Source organism: Neopelma chrysocephalum, unplaced genomic scaffold (assembly GCF_003984885.1).
Source record: "Neopelma chrysocephalum unplaced genomic scaffold, ASM398488v2 Primary Assembly neopelma1_96, whole genome shotgun sequence".
Classification (NCBI taxonomy): domain Eukaryota; kingdom Metazoa; phylum Chordata; class Aves; order Passeriformes; family Pipridae; genus Neopelma; species Neopelma chrysocephalum.
The window spans coordinates 1,942,628-1,959,788 of record NW_020897759.1 but is presented as its reverse complement, the minus strand read 5'-3'; the positions used below and the strand labels follow the sequence as shown (position 1 = coordinate 1,959,788).

At 45.4% G+C, this 17,161-nt stretch overlaps 1 protein-coding gene across 2 annotated transcripts in view; it reads left to right on the top strand.

Annotated features, from left to right (window-relative positions):
• Positions 1 to 68: 68 nt before the first annotated feature.
• ARID5B (AT-rich interaction domain 5B) overlaps positions 69 to 17,161 on the top strand; it is a 117,894-nt gene continuing 100,801 nt past the window's right edge. Inside the window, exons 1-3 of one of the 2 annotated variants that reach the window (XM_027694114.1) lie at positions 69 to 148; positions 329 to 589; positions 12,931 to 13,156. In XM_027694114.1, the coding sequence (XP_027549915.1) occupies positions 128 to 148; positions 329 to 589; positions 12,931 to 13,156 (508 nt within the window). In that variant the 5' untranslated portion in view covers positions 69 to 127. Of the gene's footprint in view, positions 149 to 298; positions 590 to 12,930; positions 13,157 to 17,161 lie in introns of those variants that run through there. The other variant, XM_027694113.1, reaches the window with a different exon arrangement.

Genomic DNA, 17,161 nt, shown 5'->3' with positions numbered 1-17,161 from the left:
GGCGCGGGGGCGGCGGCGGCGGGGGGCGGCGGGCGGCGGGGCCGGCTTCGCCCTGCCAGGACCTGCCGGGCTCCATTCACGCCAACAAGTTTGGGAGAATGTTGAGTTCAATCGCGCCGGAGCCGCGATGGAGCGCAGCGCACTGCAGGTACCGCGCCGCCCCGCGCCCCCGCCCCGCCCCGCGCCCCCCGCCGCCGCGGAGCCCCCTCCCTCCCTCCCGCGCTCCCCTCCCGCCGCCCTCCTCCTCCTCCTCCTGCCCCTGCGCGGCGCGGCGCGGCGCGGCGCGGAGCCGGCGCTGATGCCGCTGCCGTGTTGTTGTTCCCCGCAGTGGGTCGGCGCCCCGTGCGGCTCGCACGGCCCCTACGTCTTCTACAGGGCGTTCCGCTTCCAGCGCCGCGGCGGCGGCCGGGCGCGGGTCCTCTCCCTCGGCGACTTCTTCTTCGTGCGGTGCCGCGCGGAGGAGCCCGCCTGCATCGCGGAGCTGCAGCTGCTCTGGGAGGAGCGCACCAGCCGGCAACTTCTCTCCAGCGCCAAACTTTATTTTCTCCCCGAGGACACCCCCCAGGGCAGGACCAGTGACCATGGCGAGGTGGTAAACGCGGCGCCGGCCCCCTCCCCTTCCCCCCCCGCGCCCGTCCCCACCTGCATGTCCGGGCTCGGCTTCCCCCTTACCCCCCGTTTGATCCCCCCACCCGCGCCCCCCTCCCTGCCGTGCGTGGCGGGGCAGCGCGGAGGGGCCGCGCCGTCGGGGCGCACCGGTGCGCGCTGCCCGGGAACTTGTGCGGGCGGAGGGAAGGCGGGAGGGGGTCGCGGTGCGGGGCGCCCCCGGCCCGGCGGGCAGCGGAGGGTGTGCGGGGCTCGCCTTGTCCTTCTCCCGCATCGTTAACAAAAAAAACCAAAAAAAAATCCAAAAAAACCAAAAGACGCGGAAAAGCGGGGAGAAAAACACGTCGGGGTGATTTCGATATTGTTCGGGGCTTTTTTTAAGTATTCGATATGTTTAAGAGGGCGGAAATTACGAAATGGAGGCAGAGGGAGATCAAACGCTCTCGAGCTGGCAGGGACGTGTTGAATAAAGTGATAAATGACAGGTACGGGAATAATACATTCAAATAACTTGCAGATATGCCTGGGCGTATTTCGGAGCCGCCGCGCTCCCGGCGCAAACGCGCTGCGCGCCGGCACCTCCGCCCGCGGCCGCGCAGCCCGGGATGGGGCCGCGCAGCCCCGCACCGCCCCGCCCCAGCCCCGAACCCTCCCGTTATCTGCTTCGCTAATTCATTGCTTCGGCGGTCCCCGGTCTGGGGCGGGGGATGGAGAGGGTCCCCGAGAGGGGCTGGAGATCAGGCTGAAGGGGGATGAGATGTTTTGGGGCAACTTGTGTTGTGGATGCCGGGGGGGAGTGGGTCCGAGGGGGGGCTGTCCGCAGGGGCTGTTTTCGGAGGCACGCGTGGCTGTAGGTGCCGGCGTAGCCCTGTCCCCGCACACATGCGTACGCGGCTGAAACGCGTTTCAGAGCCACCTTCGCTCGCTGCCACCTCTTCACTTTAATTTTCTGTGCGTGCCGCTGAGATAAGGGAGCCTTTTCCTAAGAATCAGGGAGATGACAGTGAGCAATGGATGCTCTGAAATTGCCCGTGGTGACTATTTAAAACTGTGCCTCTGTGTGTCTCGTGTGTGTGTAAAATGAAAGATATTTGGAAGGGGGGGGTGGGGAAAGGGACACAAATCATTTTAATACGCCTTAATGATCAGCTCATGTTACTGTGGTAGGAACATCAGAGAAAATTAATCCTACCATTATGAGTAAAACACTGCTCTGGTACAAGAGTTCTCAGCTGCATGTACCCTCCTAATAATACGCACAATTTTATTTATTTTTACATGCAAACACCGCTAGTAATTAGCCGTGTGATTATACTTGTGCATTTCATTGGGGCTTTAACTGATGTCATTCTGCATTATTCAACCATATGAAAACAATTTTCAATTAAGATAATGGCACGCCTTGAAATTATGCAAATGCCGGCCGTATTGTGTAGAATAATTATGACAAATGTAAAGCAGGTAAAAAGTTTCCTAATGCAGTTGTGTTTTACACCCTGGTGATGTCATTTCCCCTCTGGCCTAAGTTAGTCATTCATTAGCAGAGTAGCAGCAGCAGCAGCAGCAACAGCAACAGCTCTGAGTGATACTTCTCTGGCAGGGAGCCTACAGAAACCGGCACTGAGAGCCAGGGCCTAGAGAGGGCAACATAACACTCCCATTAAGAAATGTACTTTGTTTTCACTTACTCCATTAACTTGTTTATAGACATCGGAATGATTTTTTATGATCGATTTTTAATAGTTTGGAACGATCTGAGCTGCGCTTGGGGACGTGCGGGCGGACGGGAGACAAAAGGCTGGATGCTGGCTGGGGCTGTGCAGGGTCCTGGCTGGGGTTGACCAGCCTCATCAGGGCACAGGGCGGCTGTTCCCCCTGACCACCCCAAGGTCCCGATCTCTTAGGTAAATAACACCCACATCTGTCCCCAAAGGGACATCAGGGCTGCTCTGGGGTCGCAAGGCTTCCTAACTCCAGGCTGAGCTCCTTCTGCGGGAGGAGGTGCAGTTGGCGGGTCAGAGGCGGCTTGTAGCCATCAGGGTAGACTTTATTCATGGTGTGGGACTGCTGATGGGGTAAAACATCTTGTCTTACGTTCAGGGAGTGAAGTGAGATGGTGCTTATACGTGCATTCAAATCCGCAGTGTCCGAGAAAAAGGGTGAGAGGGGCGCTCACTGTCCGTGGATTTGTTGGTGAGGGGAGCGAGAGGTTGAATCGCGGGCTTGCGATGGAGCCCACGGGAGGTTTAGGCACAGTCACTGGCAGCTACCTGCGCTAGAGGCATGATTAATAGAAGCAGCTGGCTGCCTGCTCTCTGTAATAGCAGCACTGACACTATGACAATATTCAGCTAGTGGCTGTGAGGAGGGAGGAGAAGCGAGGAGGTATGTAATGCTTCTGTTAGTCAGAAATTTCTGATGGCGTATTTTATCTGATTGCCAAATGTTTGAGCTAATCAGCAATAAGTGTAAATATAAGTCTTTTTATAGCTAGCTGAATTCATCATCCAGATTTAAATATAACCCCAACTGCTGCTAAAACCGGATGTTTCCACGCACTGGGGCCCAGACCCAGGGAAGGTTCAAGCCCAGATGTGCTTCTGCTGTGATCCCTCTCCCTGCACCTGAGGCTCAGCATCCCCATCACCTCAGCGGAGAAACTCCCGTTCACCCCCAGGAGCTGGCCAGAGGTTGCTTCCCAGGGAATCTCAGTGGATGGTGAACGTGGGATGGGGCCGGTCACGTGCAGCAATACAAGTGCTCCTGGCCCTGATGCTCATCACATCCCAAAGAGACATGCATGGAGAGCCTGGCAGCAGCTCTGACATCATGCTTGGGCCAGGGGTCTTGCTGCGCAGGAGCAGCAGAGACATCTTTCTAAGAGCAACAGTGCCTTTGGGAACGCTGTTAGGTGAGGTAGAAGAGGTTTGTACTACTTCAGTGAAAACTTCGTTGCTGTTTTTAAGACGCAAGGACCTGTGTGTGCTGCCTCCCACCTTACCATCCAGCCCAAACACTTCAGCACTCTGGTCAAAGAGGAGGAGCAGCCTTCTCCCTCTTCCCTCCAGTGGGGAAGAAGTGGCTCTCCTCTGTTCCTGGAGAGCCACTGCCAAAATGGAGAAAAGTGTCTTTGTCTTGAGGAAGTCACCACCTTGCCCCTATTTTCTCATCCACTCCTGGTCCGGCACAGTCCCCTGTGTCACCTCCAGCATAGGCTGAAAAACCTCTGTGATGGAAGGTGCCTCGCACAGGGTTCAAAGGAGGATGCTTGGGGGGATGTGAAGATCCTGAGGGAGTGGCCCTAAGAGCACACTGTTGCACTTGAAACAGTTTTGCAGGGTGGGTGTGGAAAGCAGCCCCCCAGCTCTTTTGGCACCTGACTGGGAGAAGTACATGCTGGCCGAGAAAACCCCTGTCCGGTCCCCTTGCTCAGTGCCCTGGTCCTGTGGCACTCAGGGAGCACGAGGTGGGCTCAACCCCCAAGTCCTCCAGCCCACAGGGTCTTGATCAAACCCTCCTCCAGCTCATTTAGTCCTCTCTGCTCCAAGGGGTAGCGTGGGGCTGTGGAATGACTGACCTTTGCAGAAGCAGTTCTAGAGCAGAATGCTTAGTTAGTGCCATGTGTTTTCATGTTTTTAAAGGTGTTGGCATTAATTAGACTAGGTTTAAAAATATATCTCAAAACCGGTACTCATTAAATCCAGAGATGGTATTTGATGTGATGCATACAATTCCTAAAGAAACCCAAACAAACAACTAATTCACTTTGCATGGTCTGACATTCCCTGCATTGCCCTGCATTGTGGTGAATGGTGCTTCCACTGAGGCTGGACTGTCAGTGGGGATCTGCCTTTGGTTCATTCATCAGCAGTGAAGTTTACTACGAACTCGTGTTGATTTCATCTCTTCTCCTGAACTGGGGATCTGATGCAATGCTTTTCGCCTTGCAAATAATCCTTACTCATGCAAGTAATTTACATGAGTAAGCGTTGCTCATACAGAGGAGAGGAGAGAGCTAGTTTCCTGTAATTATTTCCCTAGCAGTATTTTGCATTTTCAGACTAATTGGGGGAAAGGAAAAAAAAGAAGTCACTCCATAAATGTATGTCACTTTATAATTTCAGGAGAGATTCTTTGAGAAAGTTAAGGGAGGCAGTGGGTTTTTTCTCCCTTCATTTCAGGACAGATGTTCACAGCATCCCTCGAAAGCCTGATTTGTTTTGGAGGGGTTCTCCATGTGCAGAGGTCCTGCCCCAGTGCAGAAATGTAGCATAGGCTGGCCTGAGCGTGATGTCTTACACCCATGGTGCTTTATTGCCACCCCCCCTTCAAAAATATGCTACTCCCTTTGCACAGTAATAGATGTATTTTTATTTTTTTTAAAGACGTAGGAATCTGTACGCTCTTATTTGAAATGAGAACAGCCCCGTTTTAGTCTCCACGGTGTGTGCCTTATGCTCGTATCTGTCAACACTGGTAATGGCAACACGTTTCAAACATGCAGATTATGATTATTAAAGGGTGCTTTAAAAATCATGCTAATGGCATCAATCTCCAATGTACACTTGCTCAAATTAATTCAGCTTTGGAAATCAGGCGCACTCTAATAGCAGTGTTAGAGGAATGGCATTTGTCATAAAATATCGTGGTTTTGGTAATTGCATATCCACTCTGTATATTTTTATCTCTCTTGCCACCAGTAGCATATGCTGGCAAAGGAAGAAGAGGGCAATGATATTACTCAGAGAAGCCACATGTTGCTAGCCATTAGCCAGCAATCTGGCATATCTGGTCATTTAAGGCAGATTTCCTTTTTTAAAATTTTTTTTTTCCTATTCCCTCCCCTTCCCAGTGCATTCAGACTGTAAAATACACCCACTGCTCTCCAGAGTTGCTTTTCCCAGTCTGATCAGTGGCACTAAACATTAAACTCTTGTCTTTGGAGAATAATAGGCCTCACATGGTACACCCTCAAGCATGTTGAGATACTGTGCAGGCTGGAAAATAAAAATGTTCTAATTGTGTCTTTTAAATAAGCATAGGAGTGAATTAATTAGACTATATTTTGTCTTTAGTTGCTTAGTTACACAATAGTATTCCTAAGCGCAAGTAAGATAAATTGGCTCTTTTTGTGCTGCTTGTCCCTTAATCATAATTACTGTATTGCTCAGGAGAGTAACGCATACATAGATTTTGCATTTTTAATAATATTCAAACAATATGCGAATGATATAGAAAGTATGTTCTGATTCAAGCTCTCGCATGCTTTTATTCGAGAAGAAGTTCTACTGCTATGGGAGCAATATTTGCATTAGTTGCTCAGAGATGTAGTTCTGGGAAATACATAATTGAAATATTCTTGCAATGCTTGTTCTGGCCCTTTCATTCGCATTCAAAATAACAATGCCTTAAGTCTCTGAACAGTCATCCACTCTTGATTTAAGAGCGTTTTTCTTTGTGTGTGTGTGTGTGTGTGTGTGTGTGTGCATGTGCAGTGTGGGTTCACACCCAGCGTTAACCCTGCAGAGCCGAGGCGCTCGCGTGATTCATGGTGTCGTATCAAGTTGAGCTTTTTATTTGTAGCTAAAATGCAGTCAGAAGGTCAGATGAACATCGGCATTTTATGGCATTAATCCAATGACCTTAATGCTTGGCAGGCGTCCATGTTTCTGTGCGAAGGTGCCAGGGTTATAGATAATAAAAGAGTTTGTTTTCATTTTCTGGGTATTTTAATCTTTCTTTGCAGAGCGTAGCCTCGGGTTTGGGGGGCTTGGGGCTACTCCCGGGGGCCAAAACTTTAATGTCTTGCTGGGTTGTTGAACGTTTGCTGCTAATGATGGGCAGATTGATACAGATACTGAACAATGGAAGGTTCTGGCAAGAAACCCCCTAGACATGCTCAGTGGATGTATGTGAAAATTGGCTCCATTGTTCTGCTGTATGAAAAGCAAGTAAATTATTTACAGATATTTGCTAATTAAAGCACATATTGTTTTACCAGCACAATAGAACACAATATAACAAAAGACAAAAGAATAAGCTTGCATAATTTAAACCTGCTAATGCCATGTACTCCTTGTTAAGAAAAATATAATTATGTAATCTACGAGGAAAGCTTTTCGTACTGTAACTGTAGTAGGCAAAATTAGGAATGAATTGCTTGTCAACTTGCCTAAACTAAAACAGCTTCTCAAGATCTCTGAGCTATCTGATGGGAAAACATTTTGACTGAAGCCTATTTTCTCTTTGGTCAGGACTTCTATCTGCAATGACAGATATAAATTCAATTTGAACCTCTGCTTGGGAGTGGGAGGAGGGAGAAAAAAACCCACCCCAGACAAAAAGGAGGAGGCTCACAGTAGAAATGTCATGTCTGGCTGCTCACGACCATCCCTCTGTGTGCTCCATCTCCACCCCACTTCTGGCCCAGATGTACCAGTGTCCCACAGAGCATCCTATAAAGACATGGTGCTGCTCTACCCGAGGTCATTTTGCGTGTCTCGCTTTGGAATTACGGAATCACATGGAAAAAGCTGCTTGCTGGTACAAGGGAAAGTGAAAACCGTGGGACTTCACATGCTTCACTCATGTCCTTTATCTTGGTCTCTTCTCTTGGTTTTAGACCCTGGCAGAAGGGATGAACACATCAGTGTGAGTTTCAGACAGCTCTGTGCGGCTGTGCTTAGGCTGGGGAAATACCTGTCACCTGAATTTTAACAAGATCATTATAGCCCTTTAAAGTAATTAGCAGAGGATTAACAGATGAAAGGTTCTGCCTTGGCCTCTTTAAAATTCTCCCGTGTGCCAGGTAAATTCCTGGTCTGTGCCTGTTTCCATTCTCAAGGCTCTCCCCATAGGTCCTTGGGTGAGAGTGGTGGTCTCTGTAGGTCTCTGCACACAGCCACCCCAGTAGTCAGGTGCACTCCACAGATCCTTTGGGATCTTTGCTTCCAGCAAAACCTTTCTAAGAATGCTGCAGATGTGGGGACTGGGGCACAGCTCTGCCAGGCAGGAACCGCTGCTCCTGTTCTGCAGGTGAGATCACTGAACCACAGGGAAGCCTCATAAGTCTCCAGTGCTTGGCACAGGCAGGGGCAGCTTGATTTCCCCCCAACCCTGCCCTGAGTGCCTCATTTGGTTACCATCTCCTCGTGCATCCCCTAGCCCAGGGCAGACAGAGGTGTCCCAAAGGATCTGTGAAGTGCACCTGGCTGCTGGGATCTGGGCTTGCCATGTAATAGGGGAGCGTATGGCAGTGTTCCTTGCAGGGAGACTGAACAGGGAACGTCCCAGAGCCAGACCTTTTTTACAACACAGCCACAGTTTTTCTGCTAGTTTGTGATCCTGCAGTCTTAAAGCCCCCCATGCGTACTCCCAATCCACAGCAGGCAGCAGGGAGACAGGACCTTCTTACGCTAGAGAAAGTCTCTGAGAGCAAAGCAGTCCTGTACAAATGCTCTCTGCCCTTTTAGGGCTGGATATGGTCCCTGAAGGAAGTGCTGCTTGTAGGGGATGACTGGAGACTTGAGTTCAGGTTCCTGAGTGACTTCTGGTGAGTGGGCTAGGGCTGAATTGACATGACCTGGTTTCTTCTGCTGTCCAGAGCCCTGGTAGCATCTGTATGGCAGAGAAGAGCTCTGGACTAAAGGCTTTGCAGTCAGGGCTTTTTGGTTTTACTGTGCTGTCAAGTAAGGGTTGTGGTACTTCCCTCAAACCCCCAGGTAAATGCATTGCTGTGGGAGAGGTGCTTATTGGCAACAAGCCCCCTCCTTCCCTTCTCCATGTCTGCAACATGACCTTCCACTCCTCAAAGGGATCTAGAGCAGGAAACAGATTCCTGAGGTGAGAACTACGTTGTTACACAAGGTATGGGAAGGTCCGTTTCACCGAAATCGCAAAAAAATAAAAAATCCATGGGATGTAAAAAAACTCCCTAGAATAATACAGGCCTTTATGGCCAAATGAAATGTGCAGTTCTATTATCCCTGGTGAATGCAGTCCGTAAGAGTCACACTGTATTTTTTGCTCCCGTGGATGAATGTGTTTTCATCAGCAATGTGCTGGGTTGTAAAATATGCATCCCCAGCTATCTACTGTGCTAAAGATTTCACGAAAAAGGCTTGAAGATGTTTTCTAATGCAAATCATACTGATCAGATAAATGACACGCAGTGTCTCCTGTAATTATTAGCAAGAGTTTTTACAGTACATCTCCTGTTTCTCTCTAGGCCACGTATTTGATGTTAGGAGACAGCCAAGCAGGTGTTCGACTCACTCGTGCCCTCCAGAATTCCTTAAATGACCTCTGGAAGCACTGGAGTGAAAACAGTCTCAGCATGTCAAAATTTTGAGATATCTCAGTTGCTGTAATTCTTTTAAGGCTGCCTGGACGTCTCTAAAATATAAATCTTTCCTAGTTATTGGCAATGAGTGAGGAGTTGTGACGTACCGTATGCGGGTGTGCAGTCAAGATGTACGACCTCCCTGTGCTGCCCTGTGACTCCCGGCCTCGTAAGAGTTAATATTTCTTCTAAAAAATAATTATCTGTTTTAAACTATTATAACTACCTGACCTCTTTCCCTGAATGTAAGTATTTCAACCATCTGCTGAGTCAGGCAATATAGCATTCTGTGCTTTTGGGAGACTGTGATGGTTGCTTAGACAACAGTGACATAATATTTAAGCATAACGGCTCTCAGGAAGATGCTGTCCCCTTCTCCCTGGATGACTTCTCTGGAAATGCAAATCCAATATGCTCTTAAAAAAAAACAAGAGAGGGATGAAAAGGGTTTGTGTCACCATCTTTCTTAACCATCTCCCCACATCCCACTTGAGAGGTGAAAGTATTGTACTTCTCTTAGAATCTTGTAAGATGTGCTAAAATTACAGGCTGAGTAGATACCCGTTTTAGAGAAGCAGAAAAAAAATTGCCTCTTTCAGTAGTCAGTGCTTATTTCAAGACTTGTACACTGTGGCTGGGAACGTTGGTCCATTGGACCACTGACCATTGATTGGTCAGTGTCCATTAAGGTCCATCCGAGATAGATCTGATTCCTGAGCTAGGCTGAAATCTGTGCCAGTTGTTTTCTCATCCTGCTTAGCAGGAAAAAATGGTAATTAAAGACTTAACTGTGCAATGGAGATCTTATAAACATATCACTTCAGAGCATAGCTAATACACGATGAGTTGATTTTTGTATAGATATATATATATATATGCTATGTAAGCGACGTGGGTGGTTTTTCATGTTTACACAGAGATATAATTATGAATGACATGAAGGTTATACAGCAGATTTCTTTAATCTTCTAAAGGTTTGTTAGTCATGTGTCACCGTGTACCTGGTTTTTATTTATTCAACATCTGTATTCCTTTGTCATCTCGTTGAAGGGGTTTCTCTGGAAGGGCTGTGACAGTAGGTGCACAGCGGTTGATACCGAACGGCTGCGGGGGCTCCTCTGGCTGGCAGAGCCCTGCAAGGTCCCAGAGCAGCTTTTGTTGTGACACAGGGCGTAACCAAAAAGGAGAGGGACCCTTTTGTCACCTGCTGCTCAAAAAATATGTAATGAAAATAAAAACCACAGTAGTTTAGGTCTGAGTGCTTGGAAAGGTTGCTTGGGAGCGTGCGAAAGCTTGGCAAGACACATTGAAATTCCAGAGCTGGTGAAGTAGTTGGGTGACCTCTTGTTTGGGTGGCAGAGGGGCAGGTGACCTCTTTGTTAGCAAACTGCCAAGATACAGGGAAGACAGCCCCTCTGGAGCTACCTGGGGCTTGGGCTCCTCAGAAAGCAGGAGCTGCGGCCACCTACCATGCCTTGCTGGGTGGCAGTGTTTATATGATGAGGTGTCAGGGTGGGAATGTCTCTGGAGATGCGGCTCCTCACTGGTGAGATCCGTATGGGCAGCGGCGCTCGGAGGAGGACTGCGGTCTGACCCGTGACCTCTGTGGTGTTTGAGGAGTTGGGAAGGACAACTCTTGTTCTCTCTGAATTGAGCCAAAAATGAGCAGAGAGAGAGCGAGCAGGTGTGTTCATCCCGCTGTAGGACGGACAGGGCGACCCAAGGCAGGCCCGGAAATGCACTGGGTAATTTTTCCATTTCCCGGATAAAAGTGAACTCGGCCATGTTTCCCTGGTGCAGCCGGGGTGATCCCTGGTGGTACGAGGGGTGAACAGGGATTTGGGGACCAGCTGGTTCCCCCTCCATGGCAGCCTGGGCAGAGCCAGTGAGTGCACCAACATCGCTTCACCCTTGTTACAGTAGGGTGGTGTTTTGTTTTTTTTTTAATTCCTTTTTTTTCTTCCTGTGTACACATCATGTGCGTGTGTGCGAAGGTTGTATTCTCGAAAACAAGTTTATTCATTGATGATGTAACAGTGATTGTACTTTTCTTTTGGTTAATAAATTGTCTGCTCAGCTTACTTTGTATGCCAGCCAAAATTAGTCATACCAGTTCTTGGAAAGGATATGAAGAAACTAGTAATTGAAATCATAATCATTTGATCATGAGAGCTATTTGGAAAATAATATTTTAACCAAAAACATGTCTGATCTCCAAGTCAGGATTTTTTTTAAACTGCTGCTAAATAGATTTCTCTAGTGTGGAGTATTAGAAATTGTGTAGTAGCTTGTGATGGTATTCAACACCCTAAAAGAGGACTTCATCCAGAAATTGCTGAGACTGTCTGCAGGCAGTCTGATATTTATATATATGTATTATTTTTTTCCATCCTGACATTTAATAATCACCATGTAATAGCTATAAAATGCATAGCAACTACAGCTTTTTTATTTCAAGTGGATGGTGTAATGAAATTGGGTGAAACCATCCATTGAAATTGTGCTTTGTAGTACCCAGTGCTTGTTTACAAAGTATTGACGTTTGTCATAAACAGAGATTTAAAGCATCACTGTTATTGTTTGTTGTTTGGTGGAAGCTCTTATGCTGTGCAGCGATAAAGGAAAAGATTTTATTACAAGCTTGCTTAGCATAGAAGCATGCTGTTCATTTCTGCCCAAATATTTGTTATTGCACTAAATGTAATGAAGGTGCCTGCTTATAAAACAGTTTTGTATTATATAAGGGAGAGTGGAATATCAGATCTGGTTTTTTTACTAGAGATATTTCAGTATTGTGTGCAACTTGTCACAATAAAGCTTTTTTTTTTTTTTCTTTTCCATTGAGCAGTATTTTATTTCCTGAGGAATGTGTTCAGTGGACAAAAAAAACACACAGAGAGAATCAATCATGCTTTTCTCTTTGTTTAATAATGCAAAGAATTTCTCTCCCCTTTGCAAATACTTTTGTTTATTTGAGAGAAGAATTGGATTCTGGTTTATTTATTTCAAGAACTTGTAACCTTATTTAGTGCTAGAAATGCGTGGTGTGCAAGGTGTAGTGTGCAGCCAGCTCTTGTTACAACATAAATTATTTCTGCTGTTTTAACCAAAAAATCTGGAGTGTGTCTTGCTGGATATGTATGTTTGTTTGTTTATTTTTTGAGGCTTTCTTGATCCCTTGCTCACTGGAGTCAGCTGTAAAACATTCTGCTTATTCATCATGACTGAGAGGAGTTGATTGTTTCCTGGAAGGTTAAAATCCAGCAATTAGGGCTGTTTTATTTGAGTATATGTTCTGGAGGCTAAACTAAGTTTAAGTGCTTTTCTTAGACTGTATGTTTTAGACGGGAAAAAAATTACAGTTCTGATCTTGAAAAAGGTTTTAAGAAACATGAGAATGTGCAAGTTTCTTTTGGTGGGAAGCACATAACATTTATGTAGTATTTCTTTTGGGATTACATCACAGTTTTATTTAATTTTAAGGACAAAAGTTAAATTCAATATTTGTGTTTAAGCCAAGGAAAAATGTACCATAAACATAGGAATTTTCTGGTGAGTCAGAGTTCCAAGAATCTGAGATTTACTTAGTCCATTTATTTCAGGACTAGCTATAACCATTAGTCATCCAGCCATGAATTTTTACATTTGCAGCTAATTGCACCTAAAAAACAAACTTTCCCTCAGGGCTTTGGGTTATACAGGATGTGATTTGGCAACCTGCATTTCAAATGCCTTTTAGGATCATTGCCCTGGTCCTAGAAATTGTCTTTAGATCATGTATATTTGCTTCCAGTAAACAACTAATATTTCCACTTAGATGGCAAGAGGAATAAATTAAGTAGTAGCTATTCTGTAACACAGAAAAATTACTCAGCAGCAAGATATGCCTTTCCAGGAGTCAGTGTGGGGCAGTGTCACGGGTTTGTCAGTCCTCGTGGAGCCCGGAGTGACATGTTGTATTCTCATTTCACTGCCTCTTGCAGGATGAAGTTATTGCTGTTTCAGAAAAAGTTACTGTGAAACTTGAGGACTTGGCAAAATGGGCACAGTCCGATTTCTCCAAGTGGAAGTGTGGTTTCCGGGCTGAGCCAGTCCAGCCGATGGATGTGGGGAAGAATGGGCAGAAAGAGGCCTTGACAAGATACAGACAATCCACGCTCAACAGCGGCTTGAACTTCAAAGACATCCTGAAGGAGAAGGCTGACCTTGGTGAGTATCCCTTACTTTCTCCTGTGGGGAAGGGCCTGTGGGTGAGAGTCTTTCGAAGACGGATGAGCCAATCCTGCCACGCCATCCCCCATTCCCAAGGTACGTCAGAGCCTGGGGCAGAGGTGTGGGGATGGGATACCTGTGTGGGATGGGTGGTGGTGGTGAGCTCATCTCAGACTCCTTCGAGACTGGCGTGGGGTAACGCTGTGATACCTGTCTGCTCCCTAGACATGTCCCCAAGCACTGTGGCTCAGACCCTGAAGATGTGCACACAAATAATTGTCACGGGCTCTCCCTGAGGCTCTGAAGGCTGGGGGATCAGATCAGAGCTGTGCACTGTGGGGAGAGGAGGATGGCACGTCTTCCCAAGGCCTCCTACAACAGGCGGGGGCGAGCAAAGGCCTTTTACTTTTCCCGTCCTATCTTCTGGAAGCTCAGAGATGCTCCTGGTGCTTGCCCTGTTCCTGTACGGTTCGCTCTGCGTCTTGTTCAGTAGGGAGGTGGCCCTTCTATGGCATTTCCTTGTCAGCTTTATCTTACTACACAACATAGGGCTCTGCAAACACCCCACTGTTGTCTCCTGTACTTTCTTTCCCTGTCTGTTTTATTAGGAAGGGAAACAGTAACTCTGCTACTTTGGATGGTTGCAGATGGGCTTGCAGCTCTGGGGCTGCTTTGGTGCGCAGACACTCATACCTCTAAAATCTGTGGTGGGATCCAAGGTCCCAGGGAGATGGATCCCCTGTTGGTAAAAATGCCTGTTTGTGGTATTAGGACCTTGGATGCATAACAGCTGCCAGAGATGGCACTTTGAAGTGCGTACCGGGGACATTTCTTTCTTGTGCCAAGCTTTTAACAAATGTTCCATGTTTGAAACATATCAAGTTTAGGCTGTAATGTGTGGAAAGGTAAGAAATTAAAAGCTAAGGCTGATGCATTTGAGGAAATGCTTTTGTACCTTCGTGAACAGGAGGTGCAGAGCCAAGTTCAGTTTTGTAGTGTCACGACTGTATTGGTGTTGAAGGCAAGTTACATGAAGCTGAAGATCTGTCTTGGAGGATTTATCTTCTGCATCTCATTTTTCTGATCTTATCAAATGGTGAAGTGATTTTGTCAATGTCACATTTCACCATTAGATACGTGGGTTGGGAGATTAAAGTACAATTGGAAGTTGATCTTATTTTTCATTACATGTCCGGGAATCAAAAAATAATCCATGCAATTCTTTATCTTTTCCTTTGCTTTTCTGTGTGGTTTCTTCTGGTTCATAATTACGTGCAGTAATTTTCTCTTGCTATTGCCCTGGTATCTTCTTTACACACTACATTTATTTGCATTTGTTTGTTGTGTCAGAAGAATCTTAATGTTTTTCAGACAGAACTTTTGTGTGCTAATGTTTTCTTGTTTTTGTTTTCAACAAACAAAAAAACCCTTGTGGTAAGTTACGAAATTGCTATTATCTACTGTAGGAGCCAAAGAAAATTATCTTTAAACCTAAAGCTTATAGTTGCATGTTAAGCCTTTCAAAGTATGGGTTATACTGAAAACGTTTATGGAATGCAAACTGTATGGTATAATTTTGATAACCCCACATTCTGATGTTGCTCATTTTCAGTTGGTGGCTCTGGCTTTATTGTTGGGTTGTGCTTTTTCAGTAGAAAACAGAATTTTGGCTAGTGTTTGATTATGATTGCCTTTATCTTTATAATGACCGGTTGACGAGAAGTGAAGCCAAAGGTTCAAGGAGACATAAAGCTGACCAGATATGTTGATATAGACAATTGATCTAGCCTTTTAAAGGCAGTCAAAGAAATTTCTCAAATTTAATACTTAGATGATTTTTTAACTATTTGAAAGACCCAAGAATTTAAGCGTATTTTGCTTCCTGGATCTGACAAGAATTCAGAAGAATGGTGATCTTCGAAGCTTGTGAAGCAGCTTGGTTTGGTTGTGTCCTGTAGGCAACCCATGAGCTCTGGTGTTTGTCTCTACTGTGGGATGGAGGTTTAACACCCACCAGATGAGGAAGATTTACTTCTCTCATTCTGAGTGGTTGGTGAAGGTTGACATTGTGCTTTGGGAATCGTCATCTCCCGAGCTGTAGGCACGGGCAGCAGCACAATGTGCAGTGTCCAAGGCACAGGGATTTGGGCTGCTGGTGTTGTCTCTTCCCTGCTGTCAGAAAGGCAGGTTTACTGCCCGTTACGACGTGTGCCCACAGACCTTTTCCAGTACTCAGCATCTTGCCAGTGGAACAGCACTCAGCTGCAGTGTGATCAAAAGATTTATTAGCAATAACTTTTGCAGCAGGTCTCCAGCACGATGGGATCGGGTAGTTTTTCTCTTAAAACAGGGTTGTATACTGTGAGGGAACACAGTGCACTGTCATGCAAAGGTCCCTCTGGTGATGCTCACGTTTAACCCTGGCTGTAGATGAGGAAGTTGCTGAACCAGGTGTTGAAAAGGCCTAGAAAAACAACGTGATCTCCTGGACCCATTTTTTCCTATGAAACGCCATGTTTCCATTACAGAAAAATCCCATAGAAGCGAGTAGATTCTGCAATTTTTCCTACTAGATGTTTTTGAATGGAGCTCTAGAAGGTAGTAGGAAATTATATCCCTACCAAAGAGCTCAAAAATTCTTTACAGAAGAAACAAAATTATTTTTCACACACTGTCCAGGAGTGGGGAATAGTGAAATAACCTGGATGAAATGAAAACATGGCCGATGCAGAACCAGAGAAGTGTCACTGTGCAAACATACTTAATTAAACACGCTGCTGGGAGCAGGGCAGCTCCAAACAATAACCAGGCAAAGTGAGGCCTCGTGAGCAGTGTATGCCCTGTGCCGTGCGCTCTGTGGCACTTGCTGAGCCAAAACTAAGGCAGCACCTGGTTAATCCACAACCTGGAGAAACCATGCACCTATAATTGAAAGTTGACCCTAATTCAAATGAGGTAGTTCTGTCTCCTTTTTTGTTCTCTCTTTTTTCTCTTTTTCTTTTCTCTTTTGTTTCTCTTTCTCCCTCTTTTCTCTTTTTTCCCTTCTTTCTTCTTTTCTCTCTTTCTTTTCTGTTTGACTTTCTTTTCTGCAGAAACTGTGGGGGTTTTTTCTGTAAAATGCCATTGTTTTTATCCCTAGTGAATTATGCAGAACTTTTCCTTAGGACTGTATTAAATAAAAGATCTTGCAATGGCATTTTTTTGTGTAAGCTTCAAGATTTCAGCCTGAAAAATGATTTTTAAGAATTATTTCTTTCTGCCTGTTGAGATATTTATGTTATACATTCTATCCCTTTCTACAAATATGTCAATATTGAATGCTAGCAGTTTATGTCTTAAGACTATTTATAGCTTTCTGAATATTTCTTTCAAATGTTGAGAAAAATAAAGAGTAACAACAATGCAGCATATAAAAATAGAGTTGCTCAGGAATGTATTATTCATAATGAACATGAGAACCTGTTTTTCCAGAAGAATTGGTCTGATAAAATCATTCAGTACTAAGGCCGCTAGTTATTTATTTTTGTCTTTAGAATTATTTAGGGGATTTTTCTTTGTAATAAATGGACTTGTATATCCATATTTGGTAAACCAGTGGGAAAGCACCAAATGAGGAATTATTTCATTTTACAAAATTTCTAGCAACTAAGCAATGTAAACACTATCGGTTAAATATGGCAAAGTTGCATATTTGTATTCCTTGGGCTATAGTTCAAAAAAAAAAAATTCAAATTATTTTATATAACACTGCTTCTTACAGACTTCCTTTAAGTGAAGTATGAAAGCTGCAGTGTAAGCTTTATTGGCCTATAAATATGTCATTATAGTTGGACTACATTTATATGCTTTGGATTGTTGTTTAAGCCAAGAAAATATGTCTCTACAGGTTGACTTTTTATTGAAACCCTTTGAGGCATACAACAGAATGTATTTTAGGCCAAGGTTATTAAAACAGCATTTTCATTTTTGCAGCAGACTCATTGTCAATTATGCTGCCACAAA